The sequence below is a fragment of the Dipodomys merriami genome, unplaced genomic scaffold (assembly GCF_024711535.1).
Source record: "Dipodomys merriami isolate MVZ:Mamm:240054 unplaced genomic scaffold, mDipMer1.0.p SCAF_7, whole genome shotgun sequence".
Classification (NCBI taxonomy): Eukaryota; Metazoa; Chordata; class Mammalia; order Rodentia; family Heteromyidae; genus Dipodomys; species Dipodomys merriami.
In genome coordinates, this window is record NW_027206290.1 from 53,196,984 (window position 1) to 53,217,527 (window position 20,544).

The following is a 20,544-nucleotide window of genomic DNA, read 5'->3' on the forward strand; positions in this document are numbered from 1 at the left end:
ACAAAATAAGGTACTACTAAATTTAGATGAACAACAAATACGATTCTGTTCAGAATACTAATTACTGCTGTTGGTATTCTAAACCTAAAATAAGTAATGATATCATTCAGATTCCATCTAAACACACCTAATACAAGCATGGAAATCTTAATAGGTATTGATGAAGCCTGACTGGTAAAATTCTTAAAGTAACTGAGGCACAAGAAAGCTTTCTGCGTGGCACTTTGTTTTTCCCTGCTCATACTCTCAATTACTACAGGAAAGAAAAAAGTAAAAGCAGATGCATCTATGATTTATCATATCCTCCCTAGGTGTTCCATTGGGAGACTGTTCTCACACAGATGCAGGTGCTGAAAGGTTGCCCTATGAAAGACATTTACAGGTATAAATGTATAACATCATAAGGAAGAGCTCATGGGACACTGTAGTGTATGTTAAGGTAGCTTAGTAGCTTATATGTTACTTCTTATGATTCATCTCCTGCTTTAGTAAGCTGTAGTTAAATATACTGGCTCTCAGTGGACCCCACAAACCACTGAATGTTCTGATTATGTACTTTGAAATGGTCAGGCAACAATAGCTTTACCTGTCATTGGAACTTTTGCAGAGATGCTTTCTTCCTTGCTCTCATCTCCACAGTCACTTGAAACATCTGAAAATTGCACACATAATAAAAAGATACATCTAAGTTATGAAACAGATTTTCACTCCCCTTGATGCTGGGCATTAAATAGAGGGCCTTACAAACTCAAGGCAAGCCCTCTACCACTGATCTACACCCCCTGCCTCATATTTGAGAGTTTAATGGCCATTTCTTTTTCTAAAAAATTACTTTATTGTTATTATAGAGGTGATGTACAGATGAATTATTTACATGAGTCAGGTAATAAGTACATTTCCTTTTGTACAGTGTCTTCTGTTCCCTCATTCTCTCCCAGTCCCTTCCTCCTATCTCCACTCAGGAGCTGTATAGTTCACTTTCATCAGTGAGCTCCACTACTACACTTTTCACCCTTTATCTCTCAAGTTCTAAGTGCCTCCCCCCACCCCCACCTTCCTAAAGATATACACAGGAATACACCATACATAAGGTAAAGAAGACAGAATCATCAAAAACTAACAACTTAAAAAAAGTCTTTTGTTTCCATATCCTGAAGTTAGTTTCAGTATGTATATTATTTTATATAAATATGAAGAGTACTTAGGAATTGTACTTTTGTGTTTCTCTCCTAAGACTATCTTCTTTTGGTATCCTGAGTATCTACAATTCTTAATAATTTGTCATATCCCATTGTATTCTAGATCTAACTTCTACATAGAGAGAACATGTACCGTTTGTTTCTCTGGAGCTTGGCTTACCGCACTTAACATGATTTGTTTGTTCTAGTTCCATCATTTCCCTGAAAATGACATTATTTTATTCTTTCTAAAATGGCTGTGTAAAATTCCATTGTATATAAGAACCACATTTTTTGGATCCACTCATCTACTGTGGGGCATCTGGGCTGTTTTAATGGTCATTTCCTTTATTTTCACTGTCTCTCCACTTACTGGGTTTGGTTAGTTCACTGTTTGTCTGAGGAGTACTGCCAAGTGATTAGATTTATTAAGATTCATAACTTTTTTAAAATTTTATTTTATTGTAAAGGTGATGTACAGACATTTCTTGTCAAATAGTTACCCCTCCCTCATTTTCTCCCACTTTCCCTCCCTGCCAATTCCTTTCCTCCCAAGTTATACAGTTCATTTCTAACATAGTGTCTTGCGAGTATGACTGTTTGTAAATTAAAATACTTATTTTATTAGAAATACAACAGGACTACAGACCTATAACTAGATTTCCCATTCCAGTTAAACCAGAACAGAAGTATCTATTGGAAGGTGGCATAAAACAAATATTATGCATCTCAAAACCAAAAATACCCTCTAGTGAGTTGTGTTTTATAGATAAACCTTGAGAAAGAGGATGTTAGTATTGACTCTGAATGCCTTTTGCTGTGGACAGACTTTTAACAATAGTTACCTTGTTCCCTTGTAAGAACACTGTTGAGCCTCAGAGGGGGTTTTGCTTCCTTTATTGCACTATTGTCATTCAGAATAGATGGCAAGCTGCAGGATGATTCATTACTGTGAATAGCTGACCTATGGTCACTCTCTTCTGTAGGAGGCTTTTTCACTAATGCTGTTGCCTATAGTGTTTCAAAGAAAGCACAACAATTTGTAACCACATTCCCCTTAGTTTCAAAGATGTAGACTTTAAATATAACTTTAGGTTAAGCTTTACTTAAGTTTGTTTCCTGACATTCACTGAAATTAAAATGTCCTCAAGATAAAATATAACTGGTTATTTTCAAAACAATTTAATTTTATATAACAATTTTCACCTAACTTTTTTTTTTGAGGAATGAATCTTGTGTAATATACAAGGTTCTGATGTGATAATCTCTGCTGATCTGAATCAGTTTAATCTTCCTTTGATATACCCAAAAGTCAGAGCCCTAGAACACCTTTCTGAAGGAAAGATTTATTCTCTAATTGCTTGAATCCCGTTTCCTAGAAATGCAACAAAGGGCTGGTCTGGACTGAGAGAGAGATTTGAAAAAAACACGATCTTGTGGTTGGTTCCCTCATCTCCCTAGATAGTAATGACCCTTAACTTCCCTCCCAATAGGGAAGATTACAGAAAAACTTGGTGGCTGAGGAGTCTTCACTGAGCAAAAAGATAAGTGACCTGATTCTGAACTCTAATTTTAAATCAAAGATAAATATGATCTACACTTGCCTGTAAGTTATTGGGGAGCTGGGAAACTTCATCTGTCACTCGCTGCTCATCTTTTTCTCAAAGAGCACTAGATGTCTCTGATTTTATCAGATTTATCACATTCAACTTGAGAGGTGAAGAAAAAGTAGCAATTAACAGGGCCTGGCTTTTAATTTCTAGACCATCAGTTTGTCCCTCAGGCATATACTGTGGTAACAAGGAATAAAGGCTTAGGAGAAAATCACTGATCACATCATTCTACTGCCAGATTGTATGCTTTGTTCACTTGTATTAGCAAGTGGCAATCTGCTCTGGAACAGAAACCCTGATGGCAATGGACGTGACCTTTCATCTGATGATAGAAAACCCATAGCCAGTGTCTGACCCAATCTGTTAAGAAATGGACTGAAGATTTTATAAGCTAATATAAAAAGCAGAATTTGGCAAAACTTCACAGGTCATCTATATTCTATGAATGTATAAATGACAAAGCAATTATTTAGTTAATGGGGGAGAAAGGAATAATCATTTCTTGTGATTAACCATGGATGGAGTGAAGATGCACTAGTGAAGAATCATTAAGGCAGAGATGGAAGGCCCAGCCTTGTACATTTGACCTTGACAACATTTGATGTCCATTGCCTTCAGCCCTGACATCTCTCAAAGCTCTTGCTCTCTGCCCTCCCTAAAACTTGCTGGCCTCCTGGTCCTATGGCCTATGATGGAAGCTATATATAGTAGCTGATTTGGGAGAAGGGGGTTTCTAGTCCTTGGCCAAAGGACATGGTGTTAAGTTAGCCTTTGCAGCTAGCTAAGATCTTCCTGTGGTACAGTTCTAGTGACCAGGGGTTTTTCTATTTGTATAAGCTAGTCCCTGAACTTTATTCCAGTTATGATAGCTATTGGAATAACCTGTTCAGTACTCCAATAGGACTTGGCACAGAGTCTTGTCTTGAAGCCCAGGCCTAGGCTCATCTTCGTTTTCTGGCTGTCATCCAGCCACATCTTGGCAGCTTACATGGAACTATCTACTATACTTGCTTCTGAAATCTGCCCAGGAAGAGAAACACAAAGTACAGACACTTCTTCCTTAAACATCCTTCTCTCAACTCTCACTGTGCTATCTGGATTGTTAAGGGAATATTGGGAGCTCCACTCATCTTGTTCCAGTCTGTACTCAGTATTACTGGGCATAGAGAAAGTATTTTAAAATATGAACAAAAAGAACTGACCTAAATCCTATAGTGAAAGCTATAATTTTCATTTTCTGAAGTTTAAAGTAATCCATACATTCTGAGACCCTCAATTATGTATTTCTAAATCCTATTATCTTACTACAATAGTTATAACTAATAATTTCTTGACATGACCTGTTAATAGTTACAGTGTTAACACACATTTTAAGAATAAAATTGTTAAAGGACTGTGGAAGTTTTTTTTTTTTTGTACTTTCTACTGTGAAATTTGTCTGTAAAGATTCATAGGGTTTTTTATTAAATGAATTCAATGGCTTGTTTAGTATTGATACATAGATTTTTTTTTTTTAGCAATTTAAAACACTTTATTATTCCTCTCCTCCCCTGAATGCCAAACTGATTTGGCATTTGCAAGTTATCAGGATCAAAATGGAGCCATTTATGTCAACTTAACAAAATAGAGCCAGGGAGGCATGAAGGAACCCTTAGGTATGTATGTATGCCTATGACAGGAACTATGCAAGAAATTCTCCAAAACTACATTATAATAAGTCTGCCTTATTAGTGGATTACACATGTCTTTGGCCAAGCATGGTCAAAAAGTTAATTTTAAAAATCAAAAGGAATTTCAAAACCAAAATGGATAAATTCCTGTGCATGCATGCATTACGCAGCTTTACTGATGTGAAGCTCTTCAACAGCTGTGAGAGCTTTGGAACATTCTGTTATTTTCCTCCATGGAGGTTTCCTTGGAACTACCTAACTGTAGATTCTTGTACAAGTGCTTGCATAAGCTGCTTGCTTAAGAACACTTGACTAACAATGACTATTTCCATTAATGAGTTAACACACCCGCAACAAGCTCCTATAACCAATGGACTTTTACTTGTGTGGATTTCTCTTGTAGTTTCCCTTTTGCCTAACCTCTTTTGCACGTACTCATGGTCCACCAAGTTACTCAAAGATGAGCACTTTACAAAGATTTTAGTGCATGTCAAATTGCAACATGAGAGTGGCTGGCTTGACTACTGGACCATGGAGGCTTCAAAGAAGGCAATGGATCTGCCTAATACATCTTCTGTAAAGAATCTGTAATATAAGCCACTAAAAAGCAGAAAATAATAATAAATGGATAGAACAAAAGCCACCTATGTAATGACTAGTTATAGTTGTTAGTCAAAAACAACTTTTGCCCAGGCACTGGTGGCTCACACCTGTAATCCTAGCTATTCAGGAGGCTGAGATCTGAGAATCACAATTCGAAGGCAGAAAAGACCCCCCCCCCCCCCCCCCCGTGAGACTCTTATCTCAATTAACCACTCAAAAACCGGAAATGGCACTGTGGCTCAAGTGGTAGAGCACTAGCTTTGAGCACAAAGAGCCTCAGGGACAGCTCCCAGGCTCTGAGTTCAAGCTCCACTACTGACAAAAAACAAAACAAACAAAACAAAAACAAAACAAAAAAACCCAAACAAAAAACAACAACAAAAAAACACCCCAAACCTTCTGCTAAGCCAGGAAAACATCCATAAGATTCTCCAGATAGTATTAGTAGATTGTTCAGAAATCTTGATTTCTAAGGTAAGCCCCTATCTGAAAAAGTTTATATGAAAGTAAAGATACTAACTCATAGCTGCAAAGGGACAAAAGCCCAGAGAAGAGTTAATAAAATGCTTTACATATCTCACACTGGGATTGAATGGGTCCTGCAAAAATGGAGTTTCTTCTCTGAAAATTACTGCCAGAGAACAATTTTTCTGATAGCGCTTATGAATGAACTAAGCATAGGTTTAAACATACCTGTTACTGATAAAGTCTCTTTGAATTAGCTATCTTTTGAGCTCAGGAAGGGAAACTGGAGAGCATTTCACCCTTCTCAGAAAAATGAAGCCTAAGTTAACATCAGTAAGTTAGTCCTTTGCTTTGGGGCCTTTCAAGAACTAGGAAACAGGTCTTAGAAGTTACATCACAGGACACAATGATACCTACAAGATGACTGATGTTTATAACCTGCACATTTCAGATCTTACCACACACAGATAAATAAATCACTATGAATTACACTTAATAGTATTCCTAAAATTTCTACTAGAATTTTCCTCAAAGTTCAGTTTTAAATATGAATCCTCCTATGTTTAAAACCGTAAGAGTCACCTGGGCTGACTAAATTTATACCTAGAAACTTATCAATTATGATATTCAAATGCATAACTGGATAAAACTGTTAGTGGAAATGATTTGTGTCTAAAACCCTATTATGAAAAATGAAAGGTAAAGATCAAGCCGCTAGAAATACTGTGACAAAATGTACAAATTTGTATCTTGAAAGTTCTTATGAACCAATAATAGTAGGAAAATGAGCATAGAACATGAACTATTGAATTATAAAAGACATACAAATGGCTAACAAATAGGTACGTAAATATTTGACCTCAATTGTAACAGAAAGGTCAAATGAATAAAATAAAACTGTATGTCATTTTTACCTCTCAAACACATTTTTTAAAAGTTGATAGTATTTCATTTTATAAAGAAATCAAAGAAATTACTTATTCACCCATTACTGCTAACTCTGATGACCCTTCCAGAGCAAAGGCATGAAAGATATTCATACCTTTGACCTGCTACTTTTCTATACCTAGGAATTCATTCTAAGGAATTTGAAAAAGCTGAATTGTACAGATACCCTCTGAAACTTTCTTACTGGAAGAAAAATTGGAATAAACTTCTGATCCACAAGTGACTAAAATGAGAAAGAGTAGGGGACCTAAAACCATTTGAAATGATATAGAAGAACATGAAACAGTGTAAAAGACAACTCACTTTGTGAGAAGTGAGAGTAATGTATACAAACAATGCAATGGTATTTTAAATAGCAAAGATCACACATTTCAATGTGAATGGACTTACATATAGATAGAATCAGGGCAGTTTTTTTTCTTTCTGTGTATCTTGATATTTCAAAGATTTTTCTTTTTCCTGATTACTTTTAAAGAAAACATATGCTAGCTCTAAGAGAATATGGTTTCTGTACAGGTAGTATAAACACCAAGAGAAACAATGTGAAAGTATGTGATAAAATTACATTCCCTTCTATATGTAGGCCAGTGCTACTAACACAGCTACAGGAAAGCAAGGGTATTAATAACCACGATTGCAGACAGCAGATGACTTCCAAAGCCTTCCCCCATGGACACTGAAAATAATTTTTTGGTGTTCAAAGAGAAACACTGGCATCATTATTTAAGTTACATTTAAGTTAAAGATGATGGGAATTTATTCATGTAGCAATGAAAACAAAGGAATAAATATGAGCCAGCAAATGGGTATTCAGGAAGAAAGGACAAGAAAATAGTACATCATTTAGGGAATAAGTCTTCCTAGTGAACATAGCTGGAGTGTGTGTGTGCCTGTGTATGTGTGTATGCATGTGCACATGACCTATACTAAGTGCTACTAGCAAACTGCTCTGCTATGTCAAACTTCTCCCTGAGAGAAACAGACATCACTTGGGAGACAAAAAATATTAAGCCACTTTGTATTTTAATGACGCATCCAACTCATTTTTCCTCACATAAAGTAATTACAAATTTTTCTGAATTAAAAGCATGTAGCTCAATTATGTAATTGCCTAATAGGTATGCTGGCCCTGTTGGATCTTATCTGGTCTCCAGGGGACATAATCTGAGTTTCTGTGGCTTTGATGATGTATTTACTCAAGAGAAAGGATTGACTGGAGCGGACAGCACAGGGACCCACAGGTAAACATCATTTACATGTGGTTGTTTAATTAGCCACTTACCCAAGAGATCAAAGTAAATATTTCTGAGCTTCATTAGACTCCAAACCAAGTAATTGCTATTAGGGCCTTTTACATTTTGAAAATCACTTATTTTTAAGATTTTTATCTAAAGAGAGGTATTGAATCCATAATATTAAATGCTCACATTGTTTCAATATATAAAATAATTAAAAGATACTTAAAGATAGAATTCAAAGATACATAAAAGGATGATGAGGGCTAAAGATGTAATTCAGTGGTAGAACCTATGTGAAACCTTGGTTCAATTCCCATTATTATGAAATGATATATAATCCAAAACAGTTTTAGAAACCACAAAAGCATTCTGTCTTCAAGTTCACAAGTGTTACCTTGCTGGTATAATTTTGTTTATTTGTTCCATACTGGCTTAACTTGCTAGAATAGCACTCTATCTACCACTTGAGCCATGCCTCCAGCCCAACTTTTTGCTGTTACTTTTGGAGATGGAGTCTGGTGGACTTTTCTATCCAACCTCACCTCAAATAGTGACTTCCAGATACTGGCCTCCAATTAATTGGGATTATAGGCCTCAGCTATCAGCACTCAGCTTTCATTTTGCTAACATTATTCTTTGGAACTATGCATTTCTTCAGCCTCATCTAATTGTTTGAGACACTACCTGTTTTTAACTATTTTTATGGGTAGATTGTTGACATTAATTTATTGGTAATTTTTATGATTGTTACTAAAATGAGATGATGATGATTTAAAAAGGAACTGAGGAAGGCTTCTCCAAGTGGCCTGACTCCTTTCACTGAAGATGTAACTTCTTGACCATTATGTACCCTCATACGTGTCATCTCCTAGGAGGAGGACATTTTAATATTTCCTTCCAATAGATCTGGTCTAATATCTCTGTGCAGTAATGAATCAAAACATGCTTTCTGAATCAACACCAATGGTTTTTCAACCTTTTAAAGTACAGAATACAGACAGAAAACCCTTGCATGCATGAGGCCCTGGGTTCAATTCCTCAGCCCCACATAAGCAAAAAGAAAAAAAGCCGGAAGTGGCGCTGTGACTCAAGTGGTAGAATGCTAGCCTTGAGGAGAAGAGCTGAGGGACAGCACCCAGGCCCAGAGTTCAGGCCCCACGACTGGACCCCCCAAAAAAAAGAAAAAAAAAGAAAATGTTACAGTATGTGGAGGGCTCTCCTGGGTTTACCAGACAGCGGTACTGAGGCCTGGGTCTGCCCTGGGCCTCCCCGCCCTTGTGCTGGCTGCACATGGCCAGAAACACATGGCCCTGGGCATACCCAGTGAGGCCAAGGCGGTCTGGCGCAAGGGGCATTGGTCGCTTTCGCCCTGTGGAAGAGACCCACGGAAGTCCTACCCCTAAAAATCCTTCTACAAAATGTTATGCAAAAGACCTAACAACAGAAAGTTAAAACACACCAACCAATCACAAAACCTCACATTACTTTTCCTATCATTATTTAAAAAGTTAATTGTTCTTTTTTTAATTGTGAAAATACTGTACAGATGGGTTACAATTACATGGGCAAGATAATGAGTACATTTCTTATCAAGCATTGTAGCCTCCTCCTTTGTTTCCCCTTCCCATCTTCCCCCCCATCCAATCTGCCCCCCCCACCAAAGTTGTAAAGTTCGTTTTTCCACATAACAACTTGTACATCTCATTCTTGCAATGGACCCACCTGTATCCCTATTTAAACGGTTTGTTTTTTTCCTTCCCCTCCACAAATTATACCAACCTCAAATACAGTGAAAGCAGAGGTTATACCATGGGGGAGGGACATACAAAGTAACAAAGAAATCATCTTATAAATGTGTTAGAAACAATCACCTGAAAGAAAAAAAACATTTGAATACATATCTTAGGGTTCATTTCCCTAACATCAACTTATCTGACCTTTTCTGCTTGACTCAGACATATACTAGTTATTGCAAATTAGGGAAACCATGGGACCTAAGTTTCTTTGGGCCTGGCTTACTTCACTTAATTTTTTCCAAGTCTTTCCATTTCCTAACAAATGGGGCAATGTCATTCTTTCTGATGGAGGCACAGAATTCCACTGTGTATATATGCCACATTTTCTTGATCCATTCATCTACTGAGGGGCATCTGGATTGGTTCCATATCTTAGCTATGGTAAATAATGCTGCAATAAACATAGTTGTGCTGGTAGCTTTAGTGTGGCCTTGTTTGTGATCATTTGGGTAAATGCCCAAAAGTGGGATTGCTGGGTCATAGGGAAGCTCTATGTGGAGTTTTTGAGGAACCTCCATACTGCTTTCCAAAGTGGTTGAACAAGTTAATTGTTCTTAAGCATATGCTATTTCCTCAAGTGAATAACTTACAATCGTGAAACTTGTTTTTTGTTTAAAATAAAAACTACTAATCGGAGCTGGGAAGGTGGCTCAGTGGTAGAGCGCTTGCCTTGCATGCATGAGGCCCTGGGTTTGATTCCTCAGCACCACATAAGCAAAAAGAAAAAAGCCGGAAGCGGCGCTGTGGCTCAAGTGGTAGAGCGCTAGCCTTGGGCTGAAGAGCTGAGGGAGAGCGCCCAGGCCCAGAGTTCAGGCCCCACGACCGGAACCTCCCTCCCCCCAAAAAAACAAAAAACTACTAATCATTGTCATTAAGTCCACTTTTTTTGACTAAGAAAACACTGTAGCTACCTACCTCTTCTTCAAGAGAATTGTCACATTCTTTCAAAGTGGCAATATGCTGACCCAACTGTGTCTTCAATAAGCCCCAGTCTGGTGTTTGGTCAAATCTATAAGGCAAAAACAGGAGACACATTAAAGATTTGTAAATATAGTTAGTACTGGATTACTTTTGAGTTGCATATCTTTCAAGGACTAATAATCCACTTAGGAGAAGGATAGTTTATCCAGGAAAAGTCTAGGAACAAATAAATTCTAGTCAAGAAACTCTGAATCCAAATATCTTTTTTTTAAATTAAATCTTTGGTTATGATTTTTTCATTGCTAAAAAGAATCTTCAACTTTGGCTGCACACAACTACTTGAGAAGTTTTGCAAAGTCTAGGTGCATATTGCCACACCTACAGAATCTAATGAAATTGATCCAGGCTTTGGTCTGGCCATAAGACTATTTTAAAACTAAGTGATTCCAAAGTGTCACCATGCATTTGGGAAGCACAATATGAATGATAAATCTCTTAAATGTCATTAAGAGAAACAGACTGCATTTCCTTCTTAGCAATAGTTTCTTCTGGTTATTTTTACTATGTTCTACCTATAATAAAAAAAATGAAGATAATTTTAGAAGGGAGTCGAAAAAGTTTGTATTGCTGCACAGATTAGAATGAGAATCACAGTCCCCATTCTAGGTCTGGTTGCAGGATACATGTAAGATAAGCCTGGAACATATAGATATATTTTTTTGAAGGGCATGATAGTTTATTTTTTAAAAATTGTACCACACTGATGCTGATGACCAGTATATACACGGTAATTGCTTTTCTCTTGGGTATTAACATTGCATTATTTCTGTACACTGAAATGTTTCAATAGGACCAAGAACGCTAGAGAATAAGAATCTTAGATGAAAATGGACACTAACAACTCTGGTGTTCTAACCCATGGAATTAATTTCCATCAGTGTCATTATGTTATGTAGCATGGAAAGCACAAGTTCTTTTAGAAATAGGCAGCATAAACTTAAGACTTCTTTGTACTTTAATCTTTAGTTTTTATAATTTTACTTCTGTTCACCCTGGCAAAAGCACATTTGTACAAGACACCTCAGATAATTTCCATGCTAGCATTGCACAAGTTTAGTGATTTTACTTAAAATTTAAAAAAATCAAACCACCATCAAAATAAAGAGGCAAATAAATGTGACTTTCAATTCATTTAAGAAACATAATGCTTCTTCTTCCAATACAGATCCCACTTAAATTAAATGCTATAATTGTAACTTCCAAACTTCGGTGATAAAATTAGTATTTAATATATATATATAGGTTTATAAAACTGTACTTTGTAATCAACAAGAGAAAATTACTTTTTAGAGACTGAAGTATTCAGTGACAGCTACAGACATGTAGCAAAGACAAAGCCACGTGATGTTACATCTTATACCAAAAAGGATGTTTTCAAACATAAATGAGTAGTGTCAAAATGGCTTAGGCAATCTTAAAAGGACTCCACCCCCCTCCTCCTAACCCCATCCCCCACAATCTCATTTCAGCTTCTTGACATTCATTTTGTTAAACTGCCTTGTAAGTGTTCAAAAGATTTACTTCATGGAGTTTCACTCCTGCATATACTATATATACTTCAGTCAATTAAATTGTGTATCCAAGCATATGCCTTTGTGTGCAATTATATGAGAGGTTACATTTTAGGCTAAGATCCACACATGAGAGAAAAATATGCCCTTTGTTTTTCTGGGCCTGGCTTACTTTGCTCAGCAGGATGTTTTCCAGAACCATCCATTTCCCTGCAACTCAAGACTAGTAAAATGTTGACAGTTGGTGGATCTGAGTAATAGGCATATAGAGCTTCCAATGTTTAAAAATTCTCAAAGTAAAACAAAACAAATTAAGACACTTGTAATCCTCACTACTAAGGAAACTGAGATCTAAGGATCACGGTTTGAAGCCAGCTGGAGGAAGAAAACATTCTTATCTCCAATTAACCAAAAATAAAACAAAAAACCCTTAAGTCACATTGTGGCTCTAAGTGGCAGAGTACTAGCCTTGAGTGAAAAAGCTCAGGGACACCCCTCAGTCCCATGACAAGAAATTTTTTTTTACAAGTTTAGGAATGTCTGACACTCTGAAATATTCAGAAAAAAAGAAGATGGATGGTTGGTTAAAAGGGAGGACAAACTAATAACTATGAGAATGCAATAAAAACATCCAGGGTAGAATATGGGTGGCAAATATAGCAATGTTCACCCTGTATGGCTCTTTTTATTTTCTGTACAATTGAAATATTTCCTAATAAAAGGGAAAAAATAAGTCCAGGTACAATTAAGAATCTTCTGTAATAAATCTGAATCGTCATGATCTTTGCCTAGATCCAAGTCTAGTTTCTTCCCAAGTATCAATAAAGTGGGATGAGCCATTGAAATCCTTCTAAAGATGATTCTAAGGCTCCTGACTCATTTGACAGAAAACTCCTTCAGCAACTAGGTTCCTGCCATACATAAATGATGTCCTAAAACACTACCAAGGTTTTTTGTTCTGATTATATGCAAATGAAGCAATTTTGTACCACTATTTGGTTTCTCACTGGATGTACTGACTACTGACCATCATCAAATTCTAGTCCATTCGTCAGGTATATTTCTTGTAATAAGTAAATTATGTTTCTGGCTTAAAAGCAAGTTTAATTAGGGTGAGTTATTTAAACTCGTCATGTAAATTAAATTATGAGAGAACATTTTCTCTGATTGACTATGTGATTTTTCTGTAGAAGCTAAGCCAATGTTACTTTACTTCAGCCACCTGTAACTACATCTTGATTCTGGCATGAAATAACTAGCTAATATTTCTTCTAATTTTTATATTTATTTCCCACAAAAGGATAAAACCAATAGATTGACTTGTTCAGGGTCATACTACAAATGAGCTATTGAAGAAAATATAGCATCTAGAATTTGTGGCTTCACAACAGCTAAGCCCAAACCAAGCTTTCCTATAGATATATTACAGGACAAATGAAGAAACTGGTATAAGAGCCAGGGTTAATCCTTGAATGGAGTCTTTCCCGTAGAGTCACAGAAACACAGTGTTAATCTCTAGATTGTCAACTTGATTTCTTATGAGGTCAGTAAAACACATCTGTAGGTGTATCTGCGAAGGTGCTGTCAGAGATTAGACCATAGGGCTCTGACATAATGAGCCCATTGAACCCTGATAGATGCATAATATAAAGACATTATTGGGAAATGATAAAAAGTAAGAGCTGGGGCCTCGTTGGAGGAAGTAGGTTTCTGAAGGCATGTAATTGGGGGCTTTATCTTGTCCTGAGCCCTTCTGATATTTCTGTTCTCTGATTCCTAATTGCAATGATGTTAACCATTTTGCTTGCTTGGCCTTCCCAACCATAATGGACAAACACTCTCGAAACTGTGAGCCAAAATAATTCTTTCCTTCCTGTACGTGGCTTCCTTCAGGTCACAGGAAATAGTATGCTAGTAAATGGTCAAATTCAGGATGTCAACTGGCCTGTCTTCTTCTAAATACACAATGTCAAGGCTGGAGATGTACACATGCTCAGTGGAAGAGTGTTTGTCTAAGCATGTAGAAGGCCCCAAGTCCAATTCCCAGGACCACAAAAACAAAAACAAACAACAACAACAAACCCATATATTAGTCTTAGAAAAACAAATGGTTAGAGGCCTAAAAAGTTAAAGTAACCAATAACACAAAATAAATAATATGTGAACCCTTGTGGGCTCATGGTTCAGAAATAAAGATACTTTTAAGAGAACTGGGCAAATTTGAATATGGGCTTGATATTAAAGATATTATGGATTTGTTAATTTTCTTAGGTGTGATAATGGCATTACTCTTGTTCAAATGCTCCCAAGTATAATATATACCAGACTCACTGACTCAGGAAAACAAAAATAACACATGCACAAAGCAAACACACCCTGAAAGAATCAACAACCCAATTAATAAATGGGCTAATGACTTAAAGAGAGACTTCTCGAAAGAAGAAGCAAATAGATACATGAAAGTATGTTAAACATCTCTGGCCATAAAAGAAATGCATTATAGGGCTGGGAAGGTGGCTCAGTGGTAGAGCGCTTGCCTTGCATGCCTGAGGCCCTGGGTTCGATTCTTCAGCACCACATAAGCAAAAAGAAAAAAAGCCGGAAGTGGCGCTGTGACTCAAGTGAGTGGTAGAGTGCTAGCCTTGAGCTGAAGAGCTGAGGGACAGCACCCAGGCCCAGAGTCCAGGCCCCACGACTGGACCAAAAAAAAAAAAGAAGAAATGCAAATCAAAATAACACTTAGATTTTACCTCTCCCCAGTTAGAATGGCCATTATCAAGACAACTAACAATAACAAATGCCGGCATGAATGTGATAAGAATGTAAAATTGTTAAATCATTCTGGAAAGCAGTATGGAGGGTCCTCAAAAAAACTAAACATAGAACTATCATATGACCCTGCAATTCCACTTCTGGGCATTTATCCAACAGAATACAAACAAGGACACACTAAAGCCACCACCACAATCATGCTTGTTACCATATTATTTACCATAGTCAAGATATGGAATCAGTTCAATGGATGAATGGATCAAGAAAATGGTGTGTGTGTGTGTGCGTGCGTGTGTGTGTGTGTGTGTGTGTGTGTGTGTGTGTGTACATACATACATACATAATGGAATTCTACTCATCCATCAAAAAGAATGACATTGAACCATTCGTAAGGAAATGGAAAGACTTGGAGAGGATTATGTTGAGTGAAGTTAAGCCAGACAGAGAGAATCACAAGTCGCATAGTTTCCCTCATTAGTGGGAACTAGAATGTGTCTATAAATCTAGAAGTAAGCACACTGGATAGCACCTAAGCAGTTGTAAATGAATTAACTGAAGTATAATAGAATCCATGTAGAATATGAATAGTATATCTCTTTAGAAAGACCACGTTGAAGTCTAACAAATAAGTACTTGGAAATGGGTACTTACAAAATAGGGTTCAAGAGGAAAGGGGTAGAAGAGTGAATGAGGGAAATTAGTAGAAGGCAGGCAAGAATGCACCGTATATGCCACAGAACTGAGAAAAATAAAGGAAGGAGCGGGTAGAGGGGGGTGAAGATGTTGAAAGGAGGACACAGACCAAGATGTACTATATGCATAAATTGCTCTGTTAAATGCAAAAAACTTCAATACATAACCTAAAAATTAAGAAAAGTGAGGGAAGGGGTGGGTTGGAAGGAGTGGGTAAGAATGTTAAAAGGGGTAATATTGATCAAGAGGCACTATATTCATAAACTGCTCTGTTGAATGGCAACTCCTTTGTACAAATACATAAAGAAAATAAAAATATATTTAAAACAATTTTTTTACAATTGTAATCCAAACAATATAAAGTTGACTCAAATTTTTAGCCTGAGATTATAAGCATAATTATATCTGAAATAGAGATAATTAGCTGTACCTAGAAAAAAAACAAATGATGGGTAGTTTATAATAAGAAAATATGAAAATCATACTTTCATATATGCTAAAATTACTCAATGTTAATTCTGATGGCAGTAATTTTAATCAATTATCCAAAAGACATATTATTTCACATTCATAATTATTAAAATAATAATTTTGTTCTTTACATACTAACAGTGGAGCCTTAAATATAAAGGCCTTTGAACAATTAATCCTTGGTATAACATAAATCAATAATAATGACGGTACTGTTTCTCTCCTTTTGTGAGCAACAATTCAAATTTTATTTTTTGCAGCACTAAGGTTTGAGCTCAGAGATTCATGCTTGCTCAGCAAGTACTCTACCACTGAACCAGACCTCCAGCCCGATGAGCAGGAATTCAAAATCTTCATATCATCTTTGATGGTGTACTCTAGTTAGATTAGAAGCTCCAATATGGGGATGGGCACTGGTAGCTCAGATCAGTAATTCTAACTATTCAGGAATCTAAAATCTGAGGATTGTGGATCAGACAGTCTAGGAAGAAAAGATCATGAGACTCACCTCCAATTAACTACTAAAAAGCTAGAAGTGGAGTTGCAGCTCAATTGGCAGTGACTAGCCCTGAGCCAAAAAGCACAAGAACAGTGCTAGGCACTAAATTTAACATAAAACAGCCTACATGGCACATGAAAGGTGGAGCTAGTGCTAGATACAGGCTGAGCTGCTTGTTCTCTCAGCCAAACAAAGTCCCAATAGATAGGCTTCCAAGACAAGCATCTACTAATTACTCTGGATAATAATCTGTTTAGTTAGTAAACAGAGCAGATGTATTTTAGTAAGAGGAAATACAGCTAGTCCTTCCCTACAAGACATTGCAAGTATTTTTGCAATGAATTAGATACCAGCACCTATTACATATTTACACATATCATATATTTTTGATTGTAGAAACTAAATAAATAGCCCAGATGTCTGAGGCTATCATGAGAATCTCTGACCAGCTAAAAAGTAGAAGATGTAGACTTGACTTCTGACTGAAGTAGTAAAGACAACCAAGAATCTTAAGACTGTATTTTTCCATCTACCTGGAAACCACTAGCTCTCTCTCTTATCCCAGCCTTATAGCTTGTTTAAGGCATAACCAAGGATGATAAGTCTCAAACTGGAGGGAACAAAATTCCCTAAGGGGCTCATTTAAAGCAGAGGTGGCTGTACTTCATCCCCTAGAGGCCCTGAATCTGATGGGTCTGGATAGAGACTCAGAATAGCATTTCTCACCAAGTTCCTAGGTCTTGCTGATGCTGCTGGTCCATAGATCGATCACACTTGAAGAAACAGCTTTACACTGGACTTCTACATCTAGGGCAGACTTTTCTTCCTAAGTTTATCTCTTTTTGTTTTTTTTTTTTTTCATTTCAATTAGCATCATTTTATATGGTCATATGTACACAGCTATTGAGCTATTGTGATCTTCTGCTAGAACTATCCTAGACACATACTAATTATTACAAATGAAGGAAACCATACAGCCTATGTTTCTTTTAGTCTGACTTACATCACTTAATATGATTTTTCCCCAAGTCTTTCCATTTCCTTACGAATGGGTGATGTCATTCTTTCTGATTGAAGGATAGAATTCCATTATGTATATATACCACACTTTCTTGATCCATTCATCTACTGAGGGGCATCTGAGCTGACTTCATATCTCAGCTATGCTGCAATGCACATAGTTGTACTGGTAGCTTGGGTGTGGCCTTTTTTGGTCCTTTAGGTATATGTCTAAGGCAGATATAAAAGCTTGGTTTGGACTTGCCAAATGGCAATACTGGATATATAACATGGTTGGTCACTTGGGCTTCTCCAGCCCCCTCCCTACTAAAGTAAGCATTTTTATATACTCTTTAGTTTATGTACAAGTATAGATTTCTTAAACATTACTACTAGAAAACACTGAGTAGCTAAATCCTCTTGGCAATTAGAGACAAATACATTTACCAAAAAACAGGTGGGAAGTTGAAGAAAAAGTTAAACTGATGTCTGTGTCTACTTATCTACCCTGAGTGATTCCTGCCCCTCCCACCCATCCTCTTGCACCTGCCCCTTCCCTTTCCCCTTTCCCTCCTTCTCCTGCTCTGACACTTTGAAGCTTTGAGAACAAGAATGCCCATCCCACCACAGCAGTAATTTCATGCCAGTAACTGACTTGACTGATTTGCTTTTCATTGCTGCCAACTCCAGCTAAGAATCTGGGAACTTGGTGAAGGACAGTTACTCTGTAAACTTCAAGGTCTTTCAGAATGTTGCTGTGATTATAGAGCCTATAAAATACATCAGGTGCTGCCAGAGATGTTTATTTAAGCACAGACTGCCAGCCCAGCTTTTAGAAGCTATGGTGATTCTTTCAGGTTTACTGAAACACATCTGTAATATAACTTAGACATAAAAATACAGCAACTGTAAAAAGGACAGTTCAAAAAACTTGTTCGTGTGTTTGTGGCAGTTTTAAATCCATCTGAGGAAGTAACTCTTAACTCTCTGATAGCTTTTAATGATGTTCAGATCCACAGCTGGGCAATCTCACTCCCCACTCCACATAACAGATAGGAATGGTAGATTACCTTAACAGCAGAAAAGGCTAATTTTATTGTCAATCATAAGAAAGTTAGCTCTACAACTCATGAAATTTACTTAAATTGTCACTGCTAAGAAACAAGAAACTTCTGGATGAAGTATAGATCACATTCTCTTTTCTAAGTGTCCAAAGTTGATCAGTATTTTTTCCATTCAAATTCGACTTCAGTAAAATTCTTTATTATTAATAAATAGGAAGGTTTGGCCGCTGTGTTAGGTTAAGCCTGTCACTGTATCATAGTAGCCTCTACATACATTGGAGAGTTACTACCTTTAAAAATGTTTTTTAGGGAAAATGTAATTCTAAACTGAAATGGGAGAAAATACCAAAGACAAAACAGTGTTTCTATGATAGTGCACTGCTGACTACTTCTTAGTTTGTAATATTTAACACAAAGCTCAAAAGGATAGTAAGCCTGATTTACCAAAAAACCTTAAGAAGTAATATGTTACTTTTCAAAGTATTACTCACTGGTAATTAATAATATAGTTGGGTAAGTTACAGAATCTTTTTAATGGTCGCGTACCTGATACCATAAATATAAAGATGTTGTCTGCCTTATAAATTAGAAGGGTAAAATGCTTGACAAAATTGCTATGGATATTCCTGCCTACCAGATACAGATCTTGCAAAACTGCTATTAAAGTCCCTCTTTTGCAGCACTTCACTGTATTTCATGTCTCTGAATCAACTCTTTGAATTTAGGTAAGTTAGTGTGTTTTTCTATATAAGCCTATATGTACCTGTATGAGAGGCTACTAAGCTTTTCTTCAACCACATCATAACTTTTGTATGTTTTCTGATGAATGCTGCCTTTTGAAACAGGACTTAAATTTTGTTTTTAAGTTGAGGCATAATAAGCTAGACTACTTAGGTTTGATTTTCTCTATGAAAAAGTAGTCTTGGGGCTAGGAAGGTGGCTCAGTGGTAGAGTACTTGTCTTGCATGCATGAGGCCCTGGGTTCGATTCCTCAGCACCACATAAGTAGAAAAAACTGGAAGTGGTGCTGTGGCTCAAGTGGTAGAACGCTAGCCTTGAGCTGAAGAGCTGAGGGACAGTGCCCAGGCCCAGAGTTCAGGCCTCAAGACCAACCAAAAAAGAAAAAAAAGAAAAAGTAGTCTCAAAATGGTAGAGTAATTGCTGATACAAATCATGATAAGTTCAATTACATAACATCACTTTTAAGCAGTTTTACAAAATATTTTCTTACAGTATTAATAAGACTAAAGAATTATAAAACCTTGTAGCTGGTCACAGCCAAAGCGTTACAGAAGGAAACTATATTTCAAACTGAAACAACAACAAAGGCATTATTCAAAGAGGTCCCAGAAGTGATGAGAAGCCACTTTAGGAACAACAACAGGTATAGGAATGGGACAAAGTGACTGACCTGCTTCCAATTCCATTGTCTGCTGAAAAATACTTGGGAATTTCACTTTCTTCATGATCACATTTTGGCTCTTTCTTCTATGAGCACTGACTTCCCTTTTCCACTCCCAGTACTCTTTCCTACACCCCCAGTAGCTGCTATAGTCACCAGTGTACAAGGCTTGAGGAGGAAAAAGGTAGCTCTGCTCTCAGGAGTTGAGCTTGGAATGGTTCCCAACAAGAAGAGAGGGTTTAAGGCTGGAAAAAGTAGAAAGGTCTTCATAAGGCGTTTGAGTGCCTTTCATTGCTTTTTCACACTGAACTGTTCAATCTCAAACAGGCAAAACACCAAAATATAAGCTTTTGTCTGAAGCTTTATCTTTTGTTAACAAAGGAACAAATTAAACTGTAATTCTTTTCTAGATGCTTCTCCCCTCCTCCTTATGTTCTTTTGGCACATGTACAAAAATACATGAAAGTAAAATGAACAGGCCTCCTTACTTCATAATTACTTTTAAATTTTAAAATCATAAGTTTCTTTTGCCTCTGCGAGTTTGAGCTAATAGATCCAGCTGCCTCAAAAATTTTGCAAGTTAAAAAACAAAATATAACCTTACTGTGGTTTACTGGTTCGAGCCCAACTCCCCTGTAATG

General features: G+C 36.8%; 1 protein-coding gene across 2 annotated transcripts in view; it reads right to left on the reverse strand.

Moving 5' to 3' along the window:
• Nucleotides 1-20,544, reverse strand: part of Kiz (kizuna centrosomal protein) — a 92,364-nt gene that overhangs the window by 27,716 nt on the left and 44,104 nt on the right. For both annotated transcript variants that reach the window (XM_070006660.1, XM_070006661.1), the window contains 3 exons: nt 10,427-10,520; nt 2,024-2,189; nt 587-652 (listed from right to left, as the gene is read on the reverse strand). In XM_070006660.1, coding sequence (XP_069862761.1) covers nt 587-652; nt 2,024-2,189; nt 10,427-10,520 — 326 coding nt within the window. The remainder of the gene's footprint in view (nt 1-586; nt 653-2,023; nt 2,190-10,426; nt 10,521-20,544) is intronic.